The sequence below is a fragment of the Asparagus officinalis genome, chromosome 8 (genome assembly GCF_001876935.1).
Source record: "Asparagus officinalis chromosome 8, Aspof.V1, whole genome shotgun sequence".
Classification (NCBI taxonomy): domain Eukaryota; kingdom Viridiplantae; phylum Streptophyta; class Magnoliopsida; order Asparagales; family Asparagaceae; genus Asparagus; species Asparagus officinalis.
In genome coordinates, this window is record NC_033801.1 from 22,685,186 (window position 1) to 22,698,864 (window position 13,679).

The 13,679-nt window shown below is 38.7% G+C and overlaps 1 protein-coding gene across 1 annotated transcript; it reads right to left on the bottom strand.

Moving 5' to 3' along the window:
* LOC109822588 (cyclin-D1-1-like) lies at positions 8,980–10,838 on the bottom strand. Its single transcript, XM_020388812.1, has 5 exons — positions 10,466–10,838; positions 10,278–10,364; positions 9,872–10,190; positions 9,629–9,762; positions 8,980–9,415 (listed from the first exon to the last, which is right to left on the bottom strand). Exons 1-5 carry the CDS (start codon positions 10,676–10,678, stop codon positions 9,191–9,193), a joined length of 978 nt encoding a protein of 325 aa, XP_020244401.1. The 5' UTR covers positions 10,679–10,838; the 3' UTR covers positions 8,980–9,190.

Here is a 13,679-nt window from a genome sequence, read left to right on the forward strand (position 1 = left end):
AACTCAATAGCCACACTAGTGGGGTTCATCATGATTGTCACCGAGTTGGATTCGAGTCGACTCTAAGGATTCTCAGCCATCTTATTAGCATTAAGGTTGGGAAAAACGAAGGCCAATTCTACTTCCAGAACCTAGGTGGCTTCAAAGTGGTTCTGAACCCTCTTGAGCCAAACAAAGACTAGAAGGAGAAGTTTGTGTGAATTTTTGGGGGCGGATCTAGTTCTAACCTGCTTAGCTTGACTCGAGATCAAGAAGGACCTCTTGAGGCTGGGCTTATTCTCAAACAAGGAGAGGCAAAGGCTCGATAAGATTCGGGCTTATGCTAGGTCCTATTGAAGCGTGAACCTGTTCGATGCCTCAGTGTTGAGGGTAGTCGGTATCTCTCAGACTCCTTTGGTCGAGGCAGATAGGACTCGAGCCACCGTATTAGCACTTCAATTTGGAGGAGCCCAAGGAATCTTAGACGAGATCCGGGCGGAGGCCCTAAAAGCATCTTCGTTCAGATTTGGCATCGGAGGAGGCCGAGGAGATTGTAGAAAATGCGACCGAGGTTGTAGCTCAGCTGGCTAGGGCCGAGTTCGGCCATTGCTAAGGCTGAGAGGTCCGAGAAGAAGAGGAAAAGATGAGAAAGGTGGGCAGCTGAGACCCCTCTGAGAGTGACGAACCTTCAAAGGCCAAGGAGGGGGCTATGACAGAGGTGAGCACTCCTATTGCCCAGGAACCTACAGAGGGTGGAGCTTCTTTTTTTAGTCCAAGAGACTACTCAGTCCAAGTCTGCGGAAGACGTTGTGGACGAGGAATCCCATGCACAAGCTGAAAAGGGTGAGATGGTGGCAGCCAAGCCTATGGAGGTCTAGGCTTAGACTGAGGAGGAGATGACCACTATCACACTTACCGAGTTGGCTCTCAGTCCATGTCATCTTAACAATTAATTAAAAAAAGGTAATGGGCAAGCTCATGACACCTTTTGCACATGTTTTTTTATTGGCGGTAAGGGGATATTCCTTTGTAAACCACATGATTGCTACAGTAACACGGAGTCAGGTGGTCCACCTGTACTTAACAACTACAAGGCTCTGCCCCAAAACAGAGCCTTTTGCTAGGAATTAACATGGGGCTGCCGACTCAAGCTACAATAGATACCACATCAGCCCCTCTTATGTCCAAACAAACACTAATTTTGTTGTAATACTGTAGAGGGCTTAGAACTACAGTATTACCATCCCAAAAAACTCTCAACCAAACATCCCTTTAAAAATCAATACCTTATTACACACTAGTGGACTTTTAATACCAAAAAGTCACCAGAGAAAAAAAAAACTGAACTGATAAGATAGTGATACTAAAAACGCCAATTTAATAATTTAGCCACTTAAAAGTCATTATATCGTTATACAGAAATCCTTTGCTATAATATTTTTTTTGAATGTTAAATTGTTATGGTTTGAGTAGTATTCAAATAGTATATTTCGCTGTAGGTCATATTGTGACAAAAAATTGTAAAAAAGGTGTCTAGAGATGTCTTGACTCCTCACTTTATAAATGGATAAATTAACAGATTGGTATTTTTATTCATCCATTTCGTCAATTTAGTATTTATCCTAGCTTTAGTGGAATTTAGGTTTTTAAAAAAAAAATCAAATGGGCAATTAGATCAAGAACTTCGCTGCCGGTTAAAAATTGTAAAACTTCACGTGATAGCTATTAGTGTTATCGTATTCAGGAGGAAAGTGTCAGAATATTATTTGACACATTGGTGTAAGAGTAATAATAATGCCTAAGTTTATACAATAATGTTTAGTGCACTGTAATAAAGTAATTTTTGGGACAAAAAAGAGGAGGACATGATATGGTACATTGGTTTCTTTTTTCTTTATTTTTTCCCTTTTAACTTTTGCATTTGGCAAAATTTTGGGTCTAATTGCACATTTAACTCCGAGAAAATAGTAAAAGAAAACACCCCCAGGACTAGAAAAATACCAAACTAGTAAGATGAGTATTAAAAAAACAATCTAATAATTTTGACTTTTTATAAATCGACGAATAAAGTCACATCAGCGGCAAATGCACGCGGGACTATCTACACTCGGTGAAGCTCTAACCTGCACTTGACCAAGTTATGTCACTGGTATGTTTAAGTATGCAATTTTAATGTGCTTCCATCTTTCGAACCTTATATAATCCATACTAATAGAGTCACAAAGCAAACGAGGCATCATGAAAACCCATCAAAATACAGGCAGTGATATCAATTTGTTTGGTTGAAAACGATCATTAATTATATTGCTCAAAAAGGATTAATCATATTTGAGTCTTAAGTCGCAGCACATTTAATCACATGCACATCTAATTAATTTCTTCGATGTGAAACTAGATCTTCTCTCATGACTTCGCAAAATTAAAATTCACACATTAAACTAAATGGAAGTGAGATATACACTGCTAACGATATGCATTTTTCTAGAAAACTTCAAACGATAAGATTATTTGATAACAAACCCAGACATCACAATCTATGCAAAACCAAAAGACCCTCATATTACATCCTACTCAATTATGACATGTCTTAAGCTTAAGTCCTGGTTTATGCGCAACTAGTTACCATAAACTTATGTTTACCAGTTTATTGGATACATATTTGCAAAATTGCAGAATTGGTACTTTCATGGGGCCCAATTACATAATGTATGCTACGATCAAGTATTGGGCGATAATAGGAAGAAACCTACCCTCTCCAAATGAATAATCTCAATATCATCGTATCCTTTGGATTATATTTGCTCTTGATCTTTAGTTTTCTAGACATACCGAAGATTAATGATGTCTTTAATGTCGATATCCAAATGAATAATTATGATTCGTTTCAGATATAAGTATGGTGATACCCGTGTGAATTATAAATTCATGTCATCTTGTGTCCAAGAACAAATCATAGTAACAGAGTCTCTCAATTGACGTGTACCGGGTGCAATTTTTTGGTTTATATAATATAAGTATTGAAATTAAACTTGATTTTGGATCAAGCTTAATTTTGGGTTTATGATAGAATTATTCTAAGTTTGACCAAACCCAAAATTAGGGATTTTGGATCAAGCTTAATTTTGGGTTTATGATAGAATTATTCTAAGTTTGACCAAACCCAAAATTAGGTCCAAATTCTAGAGGTTTTCTAGAAACACTCTAGAAGGTTGATCACCTCCTTAAAGTGTTCTAGAGAAATCTTTAAGCTAAATATCTAGATAATAGTATAGAAAAATCTAGATAATTTGTGATAAAAATATTTAGATATTATGTAGAAATTTCTAGAGATTCAAAAAATATCTAGGAACTATGGAGGTGATATTAGAAGAATCTAGATCCTTTGTAACATATCTTTGGGAGGCTATAAATACCTCCTCACCTCTCTCATTTGTAAGCAAGAAGAAAAAGTTGAACAAGTGAATAAAGCAAGTTCAAATAAAGAGTCTTCCTCTTCATAAGTTCTCTACATTTCTCTAAAAGTCTTTCAAGTGTTCTCTAAGTGTTCTTCATATTCTTCTTCATACTTAGAGGTTTATTCTCTTGGTTTCTTTCGGGTTTCTCGGGTATTACGGTCTTGGGCTAGTGCTAAGCACTATCAGTTTCATCTTTTCATGGTATCAGAGCCATTCTAATCTTGTGCTCTTCAAGATCGAGGTTTAAAGAGGGCTCGAGTTTACTCTAAGTATGGAATCAATGGGTCGTGTCGTTGGATTGGGAATGGAGATCTTAAACCAATCTACTCTAAGTATGGAATCAATGGGTCGTGTCGTTGGATTGGGAATGGAGATCTTAAACCAATCTAACTACCAGTTATGGAAGTCATGTATGGAGTCATACTTGGTTAGTGAGGACTAATGGAATGTCGTCGGCGATAGCAGCACAACACCACCAAGGGGAGATGCTGCAACATCGGAAGCGACAAAGGAGTGGACACAGAAGAATGCCAAGGCGGAGTTTGCTTTGAAGAGATCAATATCTTCAGGACTATTTGAGCATGTCTCAAGATGTACATCCACAAGTGCTATTTGGCAGGCACTAGATCAATTGTTCAACAAGAAGAACGAGGCCCGTCTACAACTGTTAGAGAACGAGTTGGCGAATGCGAAGCAGGGGGAGTCTTCAATCTCAGAGTTTTTTTTATCAAGGTAAAAAATCTTTGCTCTGAGATTAATACTCTCAATCTGGAGGAGTCGATTTCGGAAGCACGGTTGAAGCGGTCTATTATTCGTGGTCTACGACCCGAATATACACCGTTTGTTACTTCAGTTTAAGGATGGGCTACACAACCTTCCTTAGAGGAGTTTGAAAATCTACTAGCTTCGCAAGAATCACTAGCCATGCAAATGACGGGAGTTAAAGTCCATGATGACTCGGGGAGCGCTTTTGTAGCGGGGAGACAACAAAGCTTCAGAGCCAAACCCAAATATGGTAATGTGAAGAATAATGATGGACAAGAAGGATCTTCTACGGGAGACAAGAAGCTATTCAAGTGTTATCGGTGTGGAAAACTTGGGCATTTCAAAAAGGATTGTCGAGTCAAGCTGAAGGAAACAAATATGGCGGAATCAAAGGGTCATACTGAAGACAAAGAATGGGGAAAATGTTTCACGGTAGAGGCTGCATCTTCAGGTTCATCCACAGCTAAAATCTTGGAAATGATTGGATTGTGGATTCTGGTTGTAGCCATCATATTACCGGAGACGAGAAGTTATTTTCTAGTCTTCAGCGTCATGACGGGAAAGAAGTCATCATTACTACGGATAATTCAATCCACCGCGTTGAGAAGGAAGGGACGGTCGTTATTGAAGGAGATGATGGAAGCCCAATCACTCAAGAACGTATATCATGTTCCTGGAGTAAGGAAGAATCTTCTCTCTGTGGTGAATGCGGTTGACTCAGGCAACTACGTTTTATTTGGCCCAAGAGACGTTAAATTCTTAAAGAATATTAAAGAATTAAAAGCGGACGTGGTTCACACCGGAGCACGGGTTAAGGATTTATATGTTTTATCGGCCTCAAATTCTTATGTTGAGAAGATGAGTACGAATGATAATGCCTTTATATGGCATGCTAGGCTTGGTCATATAAATCATGCCATATAAATATGACTAAGCTAAAGGTTATGGTAAATAAGGATTTGGTTAACGGACTCCCAAAGTTGAACATTCATGATGAAGGAAAGCTTTGTGAAGGCTGTCAATATGAAAAGTCACATAGGCTTCCATTTGACAACTCCACTTCACGATGCAGCGCTCCATTAGAGAGGGTACATAGTGATTTGATGGGTCCGACGAGAACATCCTCCTATTCTGGGTTTCGATACATGTTACTGTTTGTTGATGACTTCTCACGGTACACTTGGGTATACTTTGTGAAGGAAAAATCAGAAGTATTCTCCAAGTTTCAAGAATTCAAGGTTACCGTGGAGGGAGAATTAGGTCAGAAGATCAAGACTTTAAGGACGGATAATGGAGGGGAGTTCATGTCAAAGGAGTTTCTCTCTTTTTCCCAAAAACATGGTATCAAGAGAGAATTTACATGTCCGTATACACCTCAGCAAAATAGAGTAGCAGAAAAGAAGATAAGACATCTAAGCGAGACATGTAGAAGCTGGTTACATGACAAAAATTTGCCTAAGGCCTTATAGGCGGAAGGCATGAGATGTGCAGCGTATGTCATCAACCGGATGCCACTTAGTCCAAACAATATGAAGTCTCCTTATGAGATGGTTCATGAGAAGAAGCCAACAGTGAAACATCTCAGGATATTTGGATCAATCTACTACGTCCACGTGTTTGACTCTCAAAGAACCAAGTTGAAGGCAAAGGCGAAGAAATGCATCTTTGTCGGCTATGATGAACAAAGGAAGGGCTGGAGGTGTATGGATCCAGAGACACACAGGTACACCGTGTCTCGTGATGTTGTCTTTGATGAAGTTTTCTCATTTTATGGGCCACCTCAAGTCTTGGTCGAACAAGAAGGTGGGGGTTCCTCCAAGATCGATGAACCAGTTGTTCAAATGCCAAGTGAAAGCGGAAGTCTTGAAGAAGAGACGCAAGATGAAAGGGGGAGCACTGATCAAGAGGAAGATGAGGAAGAAGATCGTAGTTCCATGGCTAATCAACGGCCAAAAAGGAACATTGTTAAGCCTGCTCGGTTCAGAGATGAAAGGTTTGTCACTACTTACTCATGCTACTTTACAACTCCATTAGATGAAGAGGAGCCATCATCGTATGATGAAGCAAAAGGAGTTCAAGAGTGGGAGGGCGCAATGAAGGAGGAGATGAATGCTCTCATGAAGAACGAAACTTAGGATTTGGTTCCAAAACCCAAGGATGTCCAACCCGTTTCTTGTAAATGGGTATACCGAATTAAGCGAAAAACGGATGGGAGCATTGACAGATTTAAGGCATGGTTGGTTGCTCGAGGGTTCTCTCAAAAATATGGAGATAATCAAAGTGCTATCAAGTTGGCTAATAATCCGGTGTTTCATGCAAGGACGAAGCATATCGAGTTAGAACATCATTTTATACGAGAGAATGTGCTTGATGGAACAATTTAAGCTTTGGAGGTTCGAAGCGAAGACAACGTTGCAGATATCTTCACCAAGTCACTACCAAAGGGCCAATTTGAGTTACTTTGCTCGAAGCTCGGGATGGTTGACAAAATCAAGTTTAAGGGGGAGTATTGAAATTAAACTTGATTTTGGATCAAGCTTAATTTTGGGTTTATGATGGAATTATTCTAAGTTTGACCAAACCCAAAATTAGGTCCAAATTCTAGAGGTTTTCTAGAAACACTCTAGAAGGTTGATCACCTCCTTAAAGTGTTCTAGAAAAATCTTTAAGCTAAATATCTAGATAATAGTATAGAAACATCTAGATAATTTATGATAAAAATATTTAGATATTATGTAGAAATTTCTAGAGATTAAAAAAATATCTAGGAACTATGGAGGTGATATTAGAAGAATCTAGATCCTTAATTTGTAACATATCTTTGGGAGGCTATAAATACCTCATCACCTCTCTCATTTGTAAGCAAGAAGAAAAAGATAAATACCTCATCACCTCTCTCATTTGTAAGCAAGAAGAAAAAGTTGAACAAGTGAATAAAGCAAGTTTAAATAAAGAGTCTTCCTCTTCATAAGTCCTCTACATTTCTCTAAAAGTCTTTCAAGTGTTCTCTAAGTGTTCTTCATATTCTTCTTCATACTTAGAGGTTTATTCTCTTGGTTTCTTTCGGATTTCTCGGGTATTACGGTCTTGGGCTAGTGCTAAGCACTATCGGTTTCATCTTTACATAAGAGAATTCGCAGAGTGACGGGATTTTTTTTTTTTGTCTCTTGTCAGGGAGGGGGGCGTCAACGGGTCGGATCCTACAAAAGAAAAATAATTTAACCCGACCAGTTGTGCAAACTATAATCTCAATTGTCCGTACCTATACGCATATCTAAATCCTTCCACAGGCCATAAAACTAATATTTCTGGATGTTGGCCAGTAGTTTTGAGGACTAAACTAAGCACTCCATGTGACAATAATGGCTAATAGCAGATACAAGATACTTCGCCTGTGTGAAACAAAAAACAGAGAGTTGAGGGGACTTGGTATTAAAATTTTCTACCAAGGGAATCATTCATTTATAAATTGGCTAACGCATACATGTACGTTGAGCAACGGTTTCATTGACGATGGTATAAAGAAGCATCATGAACAATTAAACATGTACTAATCAAGGAGATCATGATGACTCCAACTATATGCTTTTGGAATGGAGCAGTAGTACATCATATTCCCCCTGTTGGGCCGCCTCGGATACCCTTTGATCTCTAGCTTTATTGATTGTTTAGTATTAACTAAACCAAGCGCAATAGTAACTTAACATGTAACGTCCTATTACTTCTTTATTACAAGAAGAAAAAAAGTGAGATCTGTAGAAATTCAGATTTTCTTAACATAGTAAACACAAAAAAAGCAATTATAACAGTAGTAATCTCAACAAGTCTGTTGCCCATCCTTGATTATATTACAATTGGCCCGTCTGAAACTCTAGGGGTCTATCCGCAAGTGAGCCACAGTACAAGGGATGTATCCTCAAATAAACCGCTTAAGAATATCTTTTGTCCTAATTTATTAAATAAAAAAAACGTAAACGATAAAATAAATAATGGAATCCAAATTACACCGAGAACAAAACAGGGAAAGAAAACTAGAGCTGCTGGATACACGATAGAAGGCCGCTTAAAAGTCTAAAGCCCGCAAAAAGGTCCAAACAAGCCATTATTACCGCTCCCAAGCAAACCCGAAACTTTTCGGTCCGATTTGATGTGACACGGATGGCACAATCGCAAATTGACTCAAAAAAATAGGGTTTCTTGCAAACGCCAGTACATGGGGGCTCCGTTGTACGAAACAGGTCTTTTCGCTTCTCCACCCCCCCGCGCAGCGCGCGAAAAAATAATACGCTAGCCTCCAGGGTAAACACCACGTGGACGGCCAAGATTGCTCCTCATAGCTGGCGCCCATGCACTGCTCCGCACACGTCAGCTTGATGCCGCCAACGCATCTCAGAACGCAGATCTGAGCCGTCCATTTGCCAAGATCTCCAAAAATCGGCGGGAAAGTGATAATCCAACGCCCATATTAAACATTTTAACAGATGAGAATGTCGATAAAAAGTTGTCCACATCGACGCCAAAAGTTAATAATCAGCGGGGGCGAATATCGAACGGGAGTTCACATTTTCCCTCGTCACGAGGCCTCCGCCGAAGCCGGCGGCAGCGCGCGAAAGGAATGCGGTGGATCCCGCAGTACTCTACGCTGACCACGAACACGTGCACGCATCCCGTTGGTTCAGCTTTAAAGCCCAGTAGCCCTTCGGAGCACACCACCGGGAATAAGGAAACAAAAGATCATGGGGGCCACAAGATTTTATCACTTTCACCCCTCGAAAAGAAATTTATTGCATGAAGAACAAATATATGTTAAATGACGTAATAATGTTGGTTCCTCCCTTCCAAAACTTATTGTTACAAAAATAGACAGACTAACTGAAAGTGAATAATAATACACAAGCAAAATTACAAAAATAAGTTCTATTTAAACTATTTTACCGTCATAATAATAACTAAAAGACTAAACAACAATTACTAGTCCTCTCTCTCTCTCTCTAAAGACTTTTAGTGACACCATTTTTGCTTTCTATACATAGGCTCTCGTCAAGCCGGCGACGCTTTAAGGGCGGTGTTGCCGCCGCCGAGGACCTTTGGCTCTCGGAACTCCGACAGGCCGCAGCGTCAATTACCCCTATGGGGCTCTGAGGTGTCGTGGGCTCTTGAAGCGGCTTTTCAACCGAAGAATCTTGTAATAATTTCAGACATGTATTCAGACTTTCCTGTGAAACGAATTATATTTCAAGTATTAATATTGAGATTTCACTTTCATCATAGTAATAAAATTTGACAATTTAAGGAAAACTCAACTAAATTTGGTGGATACTCTTTAAATGGCACGTGAAATTTGGAATGATTAATGATTAGCATGATTACGTGATTCGAGAAGTCAAATTATATTAATAAACACGAAACTAGATTGGTTAATATTTTACCTCATTAACCCACGGTTTTAATAATTTCAATAAATCAGTGCTTTCACCGTCCGAAATATCGGGAATATCTTTCGCGGCGCGAATTATCGCCGCCGCCGCAATCTCCGATGGCCGACACCCCGAAAATTCCACCACTAAAAAAAAAAAGAAAAAAAGAAAAAATACCAAATAAAATTTAGTAAAAGAAAATCACATTATCCCAAATTAAGAAACAAACACAAATGGAGTAAAAAAATTTCTTACCGCGGCAAGTTCTGAGGACTAAATCGGCGACACGTGAGATCAAACCTGCACGTGAACGGCCGAAAATTTCGGGTTTCATCGAATCGACGAAATGGGCAACGAAATCGAAGGGCGTGACGGAGCGCATTCTCCACTTGAGCGCCGACATTAGGAGAAGCTCCATTCTCATAATGGTTTTGGATTCGAATACAAATTTCGGATCCAAAATCTGCAGATCCAATAAGAGAGGCACGTGCGTTTCCTCCATCTTGGCCGCCACCGACACGCACGCCACCGCCAGCAGTTGCATCGGCCAGCCCCCACTTTCACCGTTTTGCCCCTGCAATTCCCAGAAATTTACATCCAGAACCCGAGAAAATTAAAAATTGAGATAGAAAATGTTAAAAGTTAAACAGAGTGAACTTACGGGTAGAGGGCGAGAAGAGAGAAAGCGGTCGAGGTAGTTGACGGCGAGGAACGCCGTCGCGGGTCTAAACCGGTAGAACTCGTTAACCTGTAGACAAAAAGTGGGCAAAATGTAATTAGCAAAAAGGGAGGGTGCTTGTGATAATAAAACAAAGATCATTTCTTTTTGCCATCTTTTTTTTGTTTTACATTTAGGATCCAATTGACGGCGTTCAGACGAGCAATGGGGTTTGGAGGGAGGGATTGAGTAATGGGCATGAGCTCGGCCTCGTCGGCGAGGAGGAGGGAGATAGGAGACTCGCCGGCGGCGGTCTCGAGCGGGGCCCACTCGTCGGAGTCCCAAGATGCCACGTCATAGGGAGACTCAGGGCAGAGGAACGAAGACGGGGAGAGAGGCTGCATTGAGAGGGAATGTGCATGGAACAAAGAAGAGATGGAGCCCCTCCCCCTCTCGCTCCCCCTCTTTGTATCTGTTCCGATCGAAAGAGTGCTTTGTCGTTCGAGAACGAAAGGAGGCGATGAATCGCTGGGAGATTTATAAGGCACCCCCTTGTTTGTTTTTGTCGTTTAGTGTAATTGTTTAGTTTGTGGGGGGCGGAAATGATAATTTTATCTTAATAGCCAAGATATGGACTGTTGGGTACAGTTTAATGTGGAGTGCTGTTGCGTTTTATTGTTGGGTTATTTAGCTATCAGTCCCTCGGATCTACAATAATTTCATAGCAGTCCCTAAAATGTTTTGAGGCTGCTTATAAGTCCCTAAATCCTAAGGGGCCTTGCGATTTTCTCCTCAATGACCAAAATACCCCTCAATTAGTATTTTTGTTATAAGGTATTATTCACAATTGACACTATTAAATTCACACTTATAATTAACTTGATACTACAAAACTTTTGACACTTTGTTACCTCAGAGTTTACACCTAATTTAACTTTAATATCATGAAGTTTTTTTATGACACTTTTTGATATCTCAATGTTTACTTAATTTCCCAATCCCCAAAGCTTCCAAATTTTTTAACTATGCTATCTTAATGTTTACATATTTTTAATTTTGATGCCCAAACTTTTAGGGTATTAAAATGTTAAAAATAAAATTTTGGAAAATTAGAGTTAAAAGGTATAAATTTTATAGTATAAAAAATGTCAAAAAAAATTCATTTTATCAAATTTAAAAAAGTGCAAAGTTTATGGTATCAAAGAGTCACAAAAAAATGGAGGTATTAACATTAAAAATGATGTAGACTTTAGAATAAAAAATGCAAATAACCCTTTTTGAAGATGGATTTTGGAAGGAAATATATAACTGAAGGGTATTGTGGTTATTAAGGGATCAATTTGGAAGAGCACTTGGAATTTAAGAGTCTAATGAGCAATTTTAAAGAATTGAGGGACTAATATAAAATTATTGAAAATATAAGGGGCTAGTATTAAATAACCCTTTGAAGTTTTGTTATACGAAAATGGAGGGGGGTTGTGTCTTAATGTGCTTTTTTTTTTTTTTTTTGCATGTCGGTTTCAATAACACATGGATATTGTTACTTTAATAGGTTGTTTTGTAGTTTATAAAATGAATTGGCTAGTAGATCTCAACGGGAAGATAATGGTTATAAACTAGGGCTGCAATCGGATAAGTTGGAGGCAAATCGGACTTAAAACGGTAAAACCCAATTCAATGAGATTCGATCAAAAGCTAGTTGAGTCAAAATCAATATATAAGAATCTAGCCTAAGGGGTGATCTATATAGTGTCGTGTGGTGTCGCAAAATATTGCCAAGTTGACCATTTATATATATTTTTATTTACTTTTTCTGGTATATACTATTTAGGAAATAAAAAGAACTAGGGTAATATACTACGTAGAAGGACAAAATTGCAAAATTGTCCATATGCCTTTACTTGTAAATGAACTGATTGTTAGAAGTAATTATGGAATATATAATATTAGGCAAGATATATTAGGAGATATCTTAGAGAATTAGTGATTGAAAGATATTGTAAATATGATTAGGAGAATAATTATGATTAGGTCATTAAGTTTAGTCACATATTGCCTATACACAAAAACCTTTGCTTTTGTATCCTTATATAAAGCAAAGTAGTTTGTAGCCTTTGATTAAAGAATGAGAATCTACAACATTAATCTATTTGTACAACATGGATTAGACCTGTGATTCTCAGAATGAAGTTTTAGCCTACTCCTCAAACCCTTACCCCTCCTCCTCCCATTCGACCGCCGCCTCTGCCTAAACTCCTCTATTCTCCTCTGGACAATTCCTTATCGCCCCCTCAAATTAATGTTAACCATACCCGACCATCAGTGCCATCACACGGTTCATTGCCATGATCATTGTCAGGTCGTAGCTGCCTCGTTTCTCCTGCTACAGAGATGAATTTGGTACGATTTCTTTTGTTGTTTTTCAAGTTGATAGATTATTTTTGGAGTTAGTAGGGTTAATTGTTATTTATTGGCATTATTGATGGTTGAAATGGTCTTGGAGTTTGGAGTTATTTTGTTTTGGTAGTTTATTTGGTTGTTTAAGGGTGGTGCAAGGAGTTTCATTTGGTTTGAAAGGGAGGTAGAGCGATGCTTGGCATTTGTTTTTCGGTTGGTGAATGTGATATGTTACTATTGGAAAGAGTATGAACATATAAAGTCATATAGTTTGCGCATTTTTCTACTAGTGCAAGTATCATGTCAGAGATTAAGGAAAAAGACATCATGATTAGCTTATATAGACTTTGCATCATCATCAATCTCATGGATAGGTCAACTCAATGACGATGATTTTCTTGAGTTTCAGTGTTTGAAGAAAATTGCAACATGATAAACTCATATAGATTCTGCATAATCATCAGACTTATGAGGAGATCAACTCCACAATGAGAATTTTCTTGAGTTTCAGTAAGGCTTCTCAAAGTTTGGATTTGCTTGCAGGATGCTTTGGTAAAGATTGTTCTTTGGAGATTAGTTTGGCGAAGGTTGTTGGTGATTCAGTAAGGATTATTTTGTTAGCTTATTTGGAAGTGTTCAGTTTCTTCTGTTAGTTAATTTGGTTAGTGGATCCCTAAAGTGGGTCCTTTGTTTGCTTGATTAGTGGACTAAGTCATTTGTTTGGTTGATCTGTGAAAGAGATCATTTGTTTGGTTGATCGGTAGAGTGGGTCATTTGTTTGGTTGATTCATTGAGAGAATTATTTGTTTGATTGATTCGTAAGAGAATCGTTTATTTGGTATGTGGAATGGATCTTTTGCTTGGTGAATCCCTAGAGATGATCATTAGCTTGGTTGATCATAGCAAGGATCATTTGTTTGGTGGAACCTTAGAGAGGATCATTTGTCTAGTAAATCCCTAGAGATGATTATTTTGTTTGGCCAATCTCTAAAGAAGATCAAAATGAAG

Bases quoted from the DNA above. Each gene is read 5' to 3' on its own strand.
- LOC109822588 (XM_020388812.1), bottom strand. From the start codon at position 10,678: ATGCAGCCTCTCTCCCCGTCTTCGTTCCTCTGCCCTGAGTCTCCCTAT. The intron at 10,365-10,465 runs GTAAAACAAAAA...TTTTGTCTACAG, and splicing joins CCGTCAATTGGATCCTAAAT to GTTAACGAGTTCTACCGGTT. The intron at 10,191-10,277 runs GTAAGTTCACTC...TGGGAATTGCAG, and splicing joins TCTCTTCTCGCCCTCTACCC to GGGCAAAACGGTGAAAGTGG.